Source organism: Helianthus annuus, chromosome 3, assembly GCF_002127325.2.
Source record: "Helianthus annuus cultivar XRQ/B chromosome 3, HanXRQr2.0-SUNRISE, whole genome shotgun sequence".
NCBI classification, from domain to species: Eukaryota; Viridiplantae; Streptophyta; class Magnoliopsida; order Asterales; family Asteraceae; genus Helianthus; species Helianthus annuus.
The window spans coordinates 119,396,279-119,411,927 of NC_035435.2; the positions used below are offsets into that span (position 1 = coordinate 119,396,279).

Here is a 15,649-nt window from a genome sequence, read left to right on the forward strand (position 1 = left end):
ATAGATTTGACGTCGTAGAGAAGCTTCATGTCGCCTGTCATGTGCCTGGATGCCCCACTATCAACAATCCAATGACTACTGATAGTTCCTCCTGGAACACCATGCATATGAACTCACTTGATTAGTTGGAGATGGGGACCCAAGCCATTGTGGTCTTGGGTCTTCCATTTTCATCAACAACAATAACTTCCACTTTTTGATGGTTAGGAAATTGTGATGGTCCCCCTAAATTTGTGGTCATTTTAGGTTTCCATGTCTGTTGAGTTTTACCAGTTTGATTGTTTGAAAACTTAGCTTCGTGATTGTTTGAAGTTTTTGGAAACTTTGAACTTTCTGGTTTAACTGAAACAGATTGTTTTTGAACCACTTCATTTTTAAGCGCTTTCTCAATCACCTTGACTTGTTGGCGTTTCTGTTTCTTTTCCCTTTCTCGTACAAGGCGGGGATCTTGTTTTGAAGAAACAGATCGCTTTTGGTGATTTCGTTCACGGGGATCATCAACCTTTGCTTTCAACTTATGAAGATACGGACAATTTCGAACGATATGCCCAATTTCACCACATTCAAAACATGATCTTCGTTCAACAAACTCCGAAGTAACATGTGATTGTCTTGTCGATGATGAACTTTGTGATCCCGAGGTACTAGGTTTTGAACTGTTTGGTTCATTTCTTTTTAACACTTTTGCTTGCTTAACAAAATCTAAATTAGATTTGTTTTCAAATGTTTCAATTTTGTTCGTTCCCTTTGATTTCACAAAGTTCACCTTCTTGTCCTTTTTCTGAGTCGGTTTCCTTTGACCTTGAGTCGGTAATTTACCTTTTGGTTTGGTATGATTTTGCTGCTTTTTCACTATTGGTAATTTCTGATTGCCATATTGTTTTCGAACTTCGGCCTTTGGAATCGGAGGGCACTGTGTTACCACAACATGTGAACCTGACTTTCCCAAAAACTTACTTGTCGAATTTTCAAAAACTTTACAGATTAAAGATTGATTTACATTTTTAATCGGAAAATCTTTGTCAGAATAGATTTTATCATCACCAACAAGAGTGTACAGCAAATACACACTCTCAGACTCTTTTGCAGACGTGGACTTGATTGGAACAGTCTTAGCGGGTTTTACGGGAGGATCACATAAAATATGATTCTCAAGAGGTATGTCCTCTTCTTTGATCACCGCATCAGAGTTTGCCGAGTCAGTATCATCAGATTCTTCATTAGAAGAATCAGCATCCTCAACAATAACTGGAGGATCCTGATTCTGTTCAGCAGAAGACACACAAGTATCTGCTGACACATCCGAATCTGATGATACTTCCTTCTTGTATCCAAGTCCGGTCGCAAATTCCTCAACGTCTAAAGGAACAGATGGTTCAAAGTAAGTTCTATCCTCTTCATCAGGCATGGCATCATAATTGTGTCTCACAGGTGGTGGACATTTTTTATATCCAATGCATGTGACATCCCGTTTCTCTTTCTGAACATCAATGATGTGATCCAACACATAGCTAGAGCTTAAATAACTTTCTAACTTAAGCTGGATCGCCTCACTTTCAGTTTTAACACAAGCCATCTCTTTTTGCATTATCTCAAGGCGAGTGATATACAAATTTATGTTAGTTTGTTTTCTTGAAACCATTTTTGTCAGCTCGGTTTTATCTTTCTTTAATTTTTCAATCACCGATTTAAATTCCTTTTCATGGTTTTCATAAAACATGTTGGCTTCTGTGTATTTAGAAAGATCCACGGTCAACTTTTGGTTGTGGATGAATGTCACATCATACTTGTTTTGCAAAGCTTCATGTTTGCTTTGCAAATCACACCACTCAGCATTCAACGAAACATGTTTGTCTTGCAAGTCAAACAAAGTATCTTTTAAAGCATCATGTTTGCCTTGCAACTCAGACATATTTGCATCCAAATCGGCGCATTTAATACTTAAGCTAGCACAATTATCACATTTAACAATAGTAGGTTCATCGACACATACCTGGCTTGATGAACTGTCGACATTAGCCATAAAGGCTGAATGGAGAGAAGAAGAAGAATAAGCAGCTTGATCCACCAGAATAGATCTTCTATGATTTCCTGCTGAGGCTTCTCCCAATAGCTCATCAATATCTGCATCGACTGACACACTTGACGTGTCATCCAAATAATCATCGCCTGAGTTTGAGGATTCTTCATCCGAGCTTCTACTGTAACCGGAACTGTCTTCGTCTTCAGAAGATTCATCACCATTGGTGGAAGATTCTCCACCACTGGCGTGCTTAAGATCCTTGACAACCTCAGCAAAACAAGCTTTTCCATCCGGAATATCATTTCTCAACTGAATTGACCAATCACAACCTTCATCTACTTGAACCACAAGAGCCTGGTTGGCATTTGATGGTCCTGCTTGACTTGGGTTGTTGACAGGTATCAACGTACGCTCGTTATTCCTGTTCTGATTCTGCTGGTTGCCTTGATTTCTGAACGGATTCTGGTTCCCATGCTGAGCTGGCTTTGTACATTCCCTTTTAAAATGACCCCGTTCACCACAGTTGAAGCACTTTACAGCCTGTTTATCGAACCCATACTTGGTGTCTTTCTTGCTTTCCAAGCTGGTTCTGCCCGTTCTCTCCATAAAATCCTTTGCCCGCCTTACAGCACTTGCAAAAGCCCATTTGATATCCATCAAATCCATCTCCTCTTTATCAATCTGCTGATAATCTTCTTGTGTCATATTAATGTTTCCAATCTGACCTTCTACTAACCCACAATACGCGCTCACCAAAGTGTTTAGTAGCTCCATATGTTCCTTTGCTACTTCCACACTGACTTTTGAAAAGCTTGAAGTGTCGAGCCGTACTGTTTTTGGCTTAGATGGCTGACCAGCAGATGATGTGCTTCCATAACAAGCTTGTTGTTGAACAGGAAGTGGATTCCCGTATAAGTCAGTTGCTACGGTAGGTGGCCGATAGACTTGTTGTGGAGCTGGTTGTAGAGGATTTCCATACAAGTCTGTTGTTGGAGCTGGCTTTACTGGGACTTGTATTGGATTCCCATATAAATCTGTGCTAGTAACAAATGTCGTTTGACGTGGAGCATGTGAAACGGGTCTTGCAGAAGAAGTACTGGAAGTTCCATAATACATATCAGGATTCTGTGGTATTGGAACCCTTTTTGCCTTTAAGGTTTCTTCCTGATCTTTGTTTTCCAAGAGCTGTATGAAGTCATTGATGTTTGTTGTAGCCAACACTCCATTGTATTTCAGAATCTCCAAGAAACTATTCCATTGAGGTGGCAACGCATCTGCAACTTTTTCACTACCTCTGCTGGAGTTGTTACTACCCCATAAGTACCCAATTCAGTAAGCAAATGATAGAACCGACTAGTCATATCTCCCAAGGATTCGTTTTCCATACACGTGAAGCCATCAAACTCTTTCTTGAGTAAGTCGTGTCGCAATTGGCGTGTTGCTTCATTTCCTACCCCTCTTGTCTTCAACGCATCCCATAATTTCTTTGTCGTTTTGAAGCTGACAAATTGATGATAAATATCCTTGCTCAATGCCTGAGTGAGAATGGCATATGCTTTCTTTTCCAAATCATATGCCTTTTTCTGATCTTCTGGAAGATCGGCAAATGTAGCAGCAGTTGAGGCGGCAACCTCTATAGCTTGATCGAAATCTGTGGTGAAACGTAACCACAATTCCGTATTTTGCCCAAGGACGTATGTATGGAATCTATCAACCCATCCAGGATATTCGTTTATGTGCATCAATTTCGGTGGGCGATTTAGACTTCCGGTCTCACTTTCGCTTAAAAGAATGCTTTGAATACTTGGAGTTTGATTTGAAACAAACGCCCATTGACCCATCGAAATTGCATTTTCTTGTGAAGAAATGGGTGCGGGAGATTCGGCCCACGATGGCGACAAACCCGTGCTTCTATACTTACTTTCTGAAGTAGACGGATTACCCCACCAATTCGGATTCATTTTAGATGTCTATTGATGAAAACCTGATTAAATCACACAAAACAAACAGTTAAATATGATTTAAAAGGCTTCTGTTAAAATTATCACAAGTGAATGTTCGACGACGAAGGTTAAATGATGAGGAAGGTTGAGGTGAGGAAGGTTGAAGTGAGTGTGACTCAGTAGCGAAGTTTGATTGTATGTGAGGAAGGTTGCGGTGGGGAAGGTTGAGGTGAGGAAGGTTGAGGTAAGTAAGGTTAAGAGTTGGCGAAGGTTTAAATATGGTGGGGAAGGTTAATTCATGCGGGGAAGGTTAAATTTGGAACTGGTCGAGGAAGGTTAAATTTGGGGAAGGTTAAAGCTCTGATGTGTGGTCGAGGAAGGTTAAATGTGTGGGGAAGGTTGAATCTGATGTGTGGTCGAGGAAGGTTAAAGAGTGGGGAAGGTTAATGAGTGGGGAAGGTTGAGGATGGTGCCGAAGGTTAAATTGTGGAGCGAAGGTTCATGAGTGAGGAAGGTTAAATGTGTGGGGAAGGTTGAAGAGTGGGGAAGGTTAATGAAGATATTTCTCAAACTAAAATCTTATCTTTTCTACTGACACACATAAGCTTTTGGTCAAATCCACACCATACTCTTTCAAAAACCCATTTTGTCCATCATCTTTATCTGACATAAGAACACTCTAGTCTACTAACTCACAACTTACCATACCTTGAAAACATCACTTTCAAACAAGATATATATTTTTTAATTTAACAACAACTTCAACAGTCAATTCGTGAAAGATCAAAAAGTGAACACATATGAACTTTTTGAATATTTCATGAAGGTATGAAGTTTCTGGTCAAATATATGATGATCCGGAGAAATTTCCGAAACACGATTTTGCTAGAAACTTCACTAAAAACCTTAACACTCCATTCACCAAACAATTTAAACAAGGTTTTCTTATGAACTATCAGCAAAATATCAAGATTTTTGAAGCTTTAAACAGAATTTTTCAAGAAAAATAAAAACTTCATAGACCCGAAAAACACCCGAAGACAACTCGGTTTTAACAAGGAGAAGAGCCAAGGCTCTGATACCACTTGTAGGTCCGGCTAGGGGAGGATCTAGTCGCCTAATCCTTGTGTACAAACCAACCCGGTTGTGCGGAATCCAGCCGGGAAAGCAAACCGAGATAGAGACAAGAACACGAGATACAAGACACGTAGATTCACTGTTTAACACACTTGTATATAGATGAGAAGAGTTCAAGTACAAGATTACACAATATATGATTAACACATTAAAACTCTCTCTCAGTTCTCTCGGGTTCTCACTCAGTTCTGTCTCTCTCTGTTTTATGTCTTCAGTCTTGCTGTTTATATACTGAAGTGGTCGACGAACTTAACACATGTGTGACGAAGCTTCAGGAAGTCGACGAAGGTTGATTACGAACCTTCACATGTGAAGAAGGTTGTAACCTTCTTCATAGGGAACTTTAATGTTGGGGAACTTTAAAGCATGACATGTTTGACTAACATGTTGAATTCACGTGAATATGTCTCATGAAAAAGTCGTCACATTACATCATCATGACATCATGATGATGTCATGGTGATGTGTCATCGCAAATTGGTTCGCGGCTCTCCGTGCTTCGCCTGTCGAACTCTGGGGCGCACGACGGAGGAATGTCGCTACGTCGGGCTTGAGCCGAACCTAACCGAGTCGAACCGAACCGAATCGAACTGAGTCGAACCGAACTGAGTCGTGTCCACTTAATATGTATCAACAATACTTATGTACTAAAAACTAGGATAATTCAAATAATAATTAAATATACATTAGCACCCTTATGTAATATGCCCTGATGATTGGAATGACATAAAAATGCTAATGTGAATTCAAAAAAATATACATTTATTTATTAATTTTACTTAATCAGTCCTTCGACTTTGATCTCTTCCAAACCACCACTTGAGATCTCCCGTACCACCCTTAGCACCCTTCGACGACTTTACTAGTCTTCACCGTTGTTGGTATTGTTTGCACTTCGACACTCCCTCTCAATACCAACACTCTTCAACCCGAAACACTATCGAAATTCAAACAACTTCTTCTTGCTTAACCCTTTGGTCAACACATCAGCTACTAGTCATTCGCTATCAATATATACCAACTCAACTTCTCCTTTCAAAACTTTCTCTCTTACGAAGTGATAATGTACTTCAATATGCTTGGTGCGAGCATGAAACATCGGATTTTCTGCCAATTGTATAGCTGATTTATTGTCAAAAAACAGTTTTACTTTCTTCTTGACTTGTTATTTCAAATCTTGCACTAGTCTAACCAACCACACCATCTCTTGTGGAGCTACTACAATAGACCTATACTAGGCCTCGGTTGTTGAAAGCATAGTTGTTAATAGCAAATAGCGACAAATAGCGACAAGGGACCTATATGCTACATGGCGAATAGCGACAAATAGCGACCGCTATCTTATAAATAGCGATACACTAGAAAAAGAATTTTGACATTTTTTATATGTATATTATATCAAAGTAACTTGGTATATATGCTATTTTACATGTATATTTTAACAAAAACCTATAAATCCAGCTATTTTATAGCTATATCTAATTGTTATTTACATCAAGAAAACACCTAACTGTCGCTATTCACGCTATTGGTCGCTATGACCCAAATAGCGACACTTGGTCGCTTCGCTACATAGCGCGCTATGGCAGTCGCTATAGCCGCTATTGACAACTATGGTTGACAGTGACACCGTTGGTTGTCGTTTGCTACACCACGACACCACATTTTCACCAATAAAGAACACGTACCATGTGGTCAATCGTCTACTATCCGGATCACCAGCATAATCGGCATCACAGAAACCTCTCAACTCAAGATTTGACTCCGTCTTGAACTGAACATTGTATTCCATAGTACTTTTAACATACCGTAATACTCGTCTTGCTGCGAATACATGAGCTCGCTTAGGTTGTTTTATAAATCGACTTAACACCCCGACCACAAACGTTATATCGGGTCGTGTTAATGTAAGATATATTAAACTTCCAATAATTTGTCGATATTCAGTTGGGTTTTCCAAACCATTGCCATCTTCCAACCTTAGCTTTGTATTTACATCAATAGGAGTAGCTGCTTCTTTTGCATCCACCATACTAAACTTTAAAAGTAGTTCTATTGACATAACTTCTCTAATGTAACCCACCGTTGCCATACTCGAGACCCAAGAACCTTCCAAGTCTTCCTAAGTCTTTAATATTAAAACGAGTGAGATTAGGGAAAGTTTGAATTGATCTCTATTGCACTAACAACACCTATTAATACAAGAGTTGTTACAAAACTAGAGGAGACAATTTCTCCTATTTACAAAATTAAAGAATACAATTAAATACAATTGATTTGATTTATCTTATGATTAATGTGGAGGCAATATTTGTGGGATTGCCTAATAGCCCCCGTCAATGCGAGGCGGAGGATCTAGACGAAGCATTGCTCGAAACTTTTCAAAGAGCGGCTTTGGAAGACTCTTTGTGAATATATCAGTGACTTGTCGATCTGTTGAGATAAAACGAGTGTGGAGGCGCCCTGCAGCAACTAATTCCAGAACAAAGTGGTAGTCAAGATCTATGTGCTTAGCTCTTTTGTGAGAGATTGGATTTTGGCTTAAAAATAAAGCACTCTTATTGTCACAAAATAGCGTAGGAGATCCGGGTGGTAAGGCATGAAGCTCTCGTAGTAGATGAGTGACCCAAATGATTTCTGAAGCGGTGTTCGCCATTGCTCGATATTCCGATTCACAACTTGAACGGGAGACGGTTGGTTGTTTCTTTGCACTCCAAGAGACCAAGTTTCCACCTAGGTAAATGCAATAGCCATAGGTGGATCTTCGTGTGTCAATGCAACGTGCCCAATCTGCATCAGAAAAACCTAATAAAACAGTGTTAGGTGGTCTATCAAACGTTAGACCATAAGATACAGTTCCCTTGACATAACAAAGGATTCGTTTGACAAGTTGAAAGTGAGTGGTGGTAGGTGTTTGAAGGTATTGGCTTGCTTGGTTCACAGCAAAGGAGAGATCGGGACGGGTAATGGTGAGGTATTGAAGAGCACCGACGAGAGAGCGATAAAGAGTGGGGTCATGAAAAGGTTGTCCGTTGGAGTTGAATATATCTTTTGGAGTGAGGGGAGTGGCGACCGGCTTGGAATCAAGGAGACCGGCCCGTGATAGAATGTCATAGGCATACTTGGATTGGTTTAAGAAAAGACCTGTCTTTGTGTGGGTTACTTCTAAACCAAGGAAGAAATTTAGAAGCCCTAGATCCTTGATCTTGAATTCTTTGTTAAGACGTGATGTGAATGTGGAGATAAACTTTTCATTGTTGCCCGTAATAATTATGTCATCCACGTAAACTAGAAGATAAATCAAGATGCCATCACGGTTAAAGATAAACAAAGAAGGGTCGGCTCGACTACATGTGAAGCCCACGGTTTGAAGAAAAAAACTTAATCGCTGAAACCAAGCCCGTGGGGCTTGTTTTAAACCATAAATGGCGCGATTTAGTTTGCACACATGAGTGGGGTGTTTCGGGTCCTCAAATCCTGGTGGTTTTTCCATAAAAACAGTTTCGGTAAGATTACCGTTTAGGAAGGCATTGTTTACATAAAGTTGTCTAAGTTTCCATTTATTGATAGTAGCAAGACTAAGAACAACACGAATATTGGAAGACTTGACAACGGGACTGAAAGTATAAGAAAAATCTAGTCCCGGTACTTGATTAAAACTTTTTGCTACAAGACGTGCTTTATAGCGATCAATGGAACCATCGGCTTTGTATTTTATTCAATATATCCATTTGGAGCCGATGATATTTGAGGAAGAAGGACGTTGTACAAGGTGCCAAGTATGATTTCGCTGTAAGGCATCGAGTTCCTCATGCATAGCGTGGACCCATTTGGCATCTTTGGATGCGGTTTTGATCCCTTTGGGAACATGAGTGGACAAGAGAGAGTGGTGAAGAGGATGGTTGGTAAAATGAGCCAAGTTGGCGAAGTGCTTTGGTTTAAAAATGCCGGCTTTGGATCGGGTGGTCATAGGATGGTTATTTGTGGTTGGTATGGTGGGCGATGGTGGTTGAGCGGTTGTAGAGTTTTGGTCCGATAATGAGTGGTGAGCGGGAGATGATGGAGTGGTAGAATTTGATGGGTGAGGAGTGTTGGGTTGATTTGCGGAAGTAGCGGATTAGGTTTCGGTAGTTTGTGGGTTGGGAGTGTTTTCGAATGGGTTGGTGTTTATGGGCGGGCGATGTTGAGTTGGGCTGGAGGGCGGGTTTTGTATAGAAAATGTTTGGGCCAGTTGAGGTGTGTTGTCGTTTTGACTTGGGCCAAAGGTGTTAGATTCGGATGGGCACGAGGTGCAATGTGATGGTGAGATGTTTGGTATGGTTGGGGATCGATGTGGTGTTGTGTTGTGTTGTGTTGGGTTGGTGGTGGAAATGTGTCTTCAAAGTTTGTGAAGGGAAGGAGAGAAATGTCGGACGGTTTGGTTGATGAGTGAAAGGAGAAAATGTCTTCATCAAACTTCGCATGCCTAGTTGTATATATACGACCGGTTGTGGTGTCTAGGCATCGAAAACCTTTGTATTTTGGACTATAACCAATAAACAAGCAAGGAGCACTTCTTGGTAAAAGTTTGTTTTTGGTATAGTCGCGAAGATATGGGTAGACAAGACAAATATAATAAATTATAAATATTAAAAATAATACAAATATTATAAATTATAAAAACTAAAAATAATACAAATATAATAAATTATAAAAATTAAAAATAATACAAATATTATGAATTATAAAAATAAAAAGTAATACAAATATTATGAATTACAAGACCTACAGAGAACCAATACGAGACTTAAAATATACACTATACAATACGATACGATATAACATCCGTATAAGCCTATAGGCGTGGTTTAGGTCCGTATTGACCTCGTATAAGCCTATAAGTGTGATATCATATCGTATAGGTGTGATTTAGGTCTCGTATTGACCTCATATAAGCCTATAAGTGTGATATTGTATGGTATAGGTGTAGTATAGGTCACGTATTGACCTCGTATAAGCCTATAAGTGTGATATCGTATCGTATAGGTGTGGTATAGGTCTTGTATTGACCTCGTATAAGCCTATAAGTGTGATATCGTATCGTATAGGTGTAGTATAGATCACGTATTGACCTCGTATAAGCCTATAAGTGTGATATCGTATCGTATAGCGTAGTATATGTCCCGTATAGGCCTATAGGTGTGGTTTAGATCCCGTATAGGCCTATAGGTGTGGTTTAGGCCCCGTATAGGCCTATAGGTGTGGTTTAGGTCCAGTATAGGCCTATACGGGACCTAAACCACACCTATAGGTCTATACGGGACCTATACGGGACCTAAAGCACACCTATAGGCCTCTACGGGACATATATACACCTATAGACCTATACGGGTGTTATATCGTATCGTATAGTGGCGTATCGAGTTGCATCGTACCGAATAGTGTATAGTATAAGTCTCGTATAGGTTCCATGTAGGTCTTGTATACGCCTATAGGCCTACACGGGACCTAAACCACACCTATAGGCCTATACGGGACATATATACACCTATAGACCTATACGGGTGTTATATCGTATCGTATAGTAGCGTATCGTGTTGCATCGTATTGTATAGTGTATAGTATAAGTCTCGTATAGGTTCCATGTAGGTCTTGTATACGCCTATAGGCATACACGGGACCTAAACCACACCTATAGGCCTATACGGGACATATATAAACCTATAGACCTATACGGGTGTTATATCGTATCGTATAGTAGCGTATCGTGTTGCGTCGTATCGTGTATAGTGTATAGTATAAGTCTCTTATAGGTTCCATGTAGGTCTTGTATACGCCTATAGGCCTACACGGGACCTAAACCACACCTATAGGCCTATACGGGACATATATACACCTATAGACCTATACGAGTGTTATATCGTATCGTATAGTAGCGTATCGTGTTGCATCATATCGTATAGTGTATAGTATAAGTCTCGTATAGGTTCCATGTAGGTCTTGTATACGCCTATAGGCCTACACGGGACCTAAACCACACCTATAGGCCTATACGGGACATATATACACCTATAGACCTATACGGGTGTTATATCGTATCGTATAGTAGCGTATCGTGTTGCATCGTATCGTATAGTGTATAGTATAAGTCTCGTATAGGTGATGTATATGCCTATAGGCCTATACGGGACATATACTACGCTATACGATACGATATCACACTTATAGTCTTATACGAGGTCAATACGTGACATATACTACGCTATACGTTACGATATCACAGTTATAGGCTTATACAAGTCTGATTCGTGACCTATACTACACCTATACGATTCGATATAACCTTTATAAAAAAAACCTTCATATACGCTGCATATAGGTCTATACGCAGCGTATACAAAGGGTCAAAAAGACCATTTAGCCCTTCATTTGGAGCTATACGAAGCCAAATGCAAGGGTAAAAATGTCTTTTGATCCTTTATATACGCTGCGTATGGGTCTATACGCAGCGTATAGTGGGAAAGACCATTTTACCCCTGCATTTGAGGCTATACGTAGCCATATGCAAGGGTAAAATTGTCTTTTTGACACTTTATGTATGCTGTGTATAGGTCTATACGCAGCATATATAAAGGGTAATTTTTATTTTTAACCACAAACTTGTGGTAAAAATACACTTTTTGACCCTTTATATACGCTGCGTATAGGCCTATACGCAGCGTATATAAAGGGTGAATTTAAAAAAAAACATTTTTAAGTATCGTATCGTATAGTATAAGTCTCGTATAAACCTCGTATAAGTCTCATATATGTCTTGTATCTGCCTATAGGCCTATACGTGACCTATACTATAGTGTCACATCGTATTGTATCGTATCGTATCGTATAGTGTATATTATCGTATCGTATAGTGTATAGTATAAGTCTCGTATAGGTTCCATGTATGTCTTGTATATGCCTATACGCCTACACGGGACCTAAACCACACCTATAGGCCTATACGGGACATATATACACCTATAGACCTATACGGGTGTTATATCGTATCGTGTTGCATCGTATCGTATAGTGTATAGTATAAGTCTCGTATAGGTTCCATGTAGGTCTTGTATATGCCTATAGGCCTACACGGGACCTAAACCACACCTATAGGCCTATACGGGACATATATACACCTATAGACCTATACGGGTGTTATATCGTATCGTATAGTAGCGTATCGTCTTGCATCGTATTGTATAGTATAGTAGCGTATAGGTTCCATGTAGGTCTTGTATAGGTTCCGTGTAGGTCTTGTATACGCCTATAGGCCAATACGGGACATATATACACCTATAGACCTATTCGGGTGTTATATCGTATCGTATAGTAGCGTATCGTGTTGCATCGTATCGTATAGTGTATAGTAAAAGTCTCGTATAGGTGATGTATATGCCTATAGGCCTACACGGGACCTCAACCATACCTATAGGCCTATACGGGACATGTATACACCTATAGACCTATACGGGTGTTATATCGTATCGTATAGTAGCGTATCGTGTTGCATCGTATCGTACAGTGTAGTAACGTATCGTGTTGCATCGTATCGTATAATATATTTGTATTATTTACCAATAATATTGTTTTTTTATAAATAATTTTCTTTTTTATTTTTTATAATTCATAATAGTTGTATTATTTTTAATTTTTTTAATTTATATTTGTATTATTTACCAATAATATTGTTTTTTATAAATAATTTTCTTTTTTGATTTTTATAATTAATAGTAGTTGTATTATTTTTAATTTTTATAATTTATTTTTGTATTATTTACCAATAATATTGTTTTTTATAAATAATTTTCTTTTTTAATTTTTATAATTCATAATAGTTGTATTATTTTTAATTTTTATAATTTGTATTTTTATTATTTACCAATAATATTGTTTTTTTATAAATAATTTTCTTCTTTTTATAAATAAACAAAGGAATACAGAAAAAAATACAAAAATTGAGCTTTATATACGCTGCGTATAGGTCCCTACGCAGCGTATATAAACCCTTGTTTTCTGTGCAATGATTGCTGATAAAGCTCTGAAATCCATGGTTTATATACAACCCTATACGCTGCGTATGGATCTATACGCAGCGTAGGTAAACCCTAAGTGTGCAGATAGGCAAACAGGGTGTGCAGATAGTTAGAGCCCTAAAATAAATGTTAAAACACCTTGAAGTCGAAGACTTTTAGAGCTTTAGGTGGCCCAATAAATTAAATGGATTGAGCCTCGATCGATTACTAATACAAAGAAACGCATCTTCTTTAATCTGCTCCACTGTCCTAGTTATAGGAATGAAGTGACCTTCAAACACCATCTCGTTTCTAGCTTTCCAAATCCTCTAAACGGTGGCCATTACCGTAATGTAGATAATCCGTTTCCAAACTTTACTCCCCGGCTGGCTAGAAATGTACAAGGACATATCTTTTAAGTTGTTGATATCGGGAGGAAAACTGATCTGCATCCAAACTAAAATATTCCACCAAATGCTTCACGACCAAAGACAAGCCACGAATATGTGGTCCGGATCCTCTTTACCAATACCGCACCAAGGGCAAAAGCAGTCAGTAAGAGGGACACCCCTGTGAATCAAGCCAATTTTGGACGCAACTTTCCCGATAATTGCTCTCCAAAGAAGATAATTAATCTTCGGAGGAGCCCAGCTATTCCACCTGAAAACAAACTCATAGGAAACACTGTCCTTAGCCACCGATTCAAGGTCCAAACGGACCTGTTTAACCGAAAAGGACCCATTCGGATCCGATCACCACTTCAAAACCTCCCCGTCCTTTACGATGTTGTCTTTTAAGTTTAAACCGATTTTAGCCAAAGTCGTCTCCACAGAGCCGATATCCTTCCAAACTCTCGTGATCGACTTTTTTAAAGGAATAACCAGGGGAAGAATTGAACTTCCATTGCCTCTATGAATCGCACCCACCACCTCGGTCCACAGTTGATTCGGTTGCGCTTTGTATCTCCACCACCACTTAGCAAGCATGGCGTGGTTGAAACCTTTAGTATCGCCGAGACCCATACCCCTTTTTTTATTTCATAAGAAACTCCCATCGAATCCACCTCATTTTGTGACCCGAATTCGTCTTGCCCCATCTTTTAAATGGCTAATTTTTGTTATCCAATGGGATTTGAACCCTTATCATATTGAAAAGTAAAGCGTTATTCAATACCTTGTTACCACTGGACCAAAGGATTAGTGGTTGTTGCCAATGTTTTGTAATTTTATACCAATATTTCTATATTATTGTGGTTTTAATCTACTGTACTAACTCCATCAAAGTTATTGTTAAATCCTTATCACATGATAGGCATGTTGTAACGCCCTGCGTTTTCATACATTCTATGTTTGGAAACCCTTGCTTTAAATCCTATTTTTGGAAACTTTGTACTCTTGTATGCCATCTTTCGTTGCAATCGATATATTATCCAAGACTCTTGGTTCGTTATTACACCATGAAACTCGATGCTCGTTAAACTAATTAAAGCTCGTAAAATAATGGAAGTCGAATCCTAATTCTTGAAGCTTGGAAGTTTCGCGAAATGATTAATTGTTGAAAAATCTTGTGTCTTTAATTCGTTAAAAATATGGTCATTATTCAAATTTAAACTAATTAAATTAATTAATTTCGTTATTCAAAAGTTTATTTTTATTAATAAACTAGTTAATCTCGTTAGATATTAAAGTTAGTAAACTAACTTAGTTAGTTTAAAACTAAAATGTTAGTTTTTCTTTTAACATAACTTGGTTATTTAATAGTTTAGGGGTGAGTTATGCAATTTTTGAAAGTGTAAAGTGCAGGAACTATTTGGGCTTTGCTAAAAATATAAGGTTTAACATAAAAAATAAATAATAATGAAAAGCTACTGACCGTGGGACTCGAACCCGGGTCAACAGCAACAACAAACAACACGCTAACCACTGGGCCACGACCTTAACATCGAACAAAACCCGGACCTTAAATCATTTAACCACACATTCAGCGCGGCCCACCAGCAAGCCCAGCGCGTAGATTTCAATCAGAATCGGTTTTTGAGCGGGACTTGGTTTTTTTTTTTTTTTTTTTTTTTTTTTTTGAGTTTTAAAACATATTTTAACATTTATTATCCAACTAAAACCTACCCAAATCATTCCCTATAAATACCACACTAATCCAAGTCCTAAACACTTTACAAACTCATCTAAATCTACTTCAAATCATCAAAAACACAGCTGCAAATTGGTGTTCGAGCAGATTCATCCTACTTCACAAAAGTGAGCATATCTCACTCGTTTCTTATCCGTTTTACCTCATTCTTTTTCCTATGTGCTTGGATTGACCTTTGCTTTGATTCCATGGTTTTTCACAGTAAATAAGTCCCTCAAACTCCGGCAAAAAGGCTCCAAAGTTCACTGTTCGTTTTTGTTTTGATTCAAACTTTACTAAATTTGTTCAAACTTGAGTCTAACTCATCTCAAACCTATGTCCTAATGCTTATAACCTCATCTGAGGTTAGTTAGGCTTAAAAACAAGGT

The 15,649-nt window shown here is 38.6% G+C and overlaps 1 protein-coding gene across 1 annotated transcript in view; it reads right to left on the reverse strand.

Annotated features, from left to right (window-relative positions):
- Window positions 1–7,426: 7,426 nt before the first annotated feature.
- The window catches only part of LOC118490486 (uncharacterized mitochondrial protein AtMg00810-like), a 38,830-nt gene continuing 30,607 nt past the window's right edge, over window positions 7,427–15,649 (reverse strand). Inside the window, exon 3 of the mRNA XM_035988147.1 lies at window positions 7,427–8,391. Coding sequence (XP_035844040.1) covers window positions 7,427–8,391 — 965 coding nt within the window. The remainder of the gene's footprint in view (window positions 8,392–15,649) is intronic.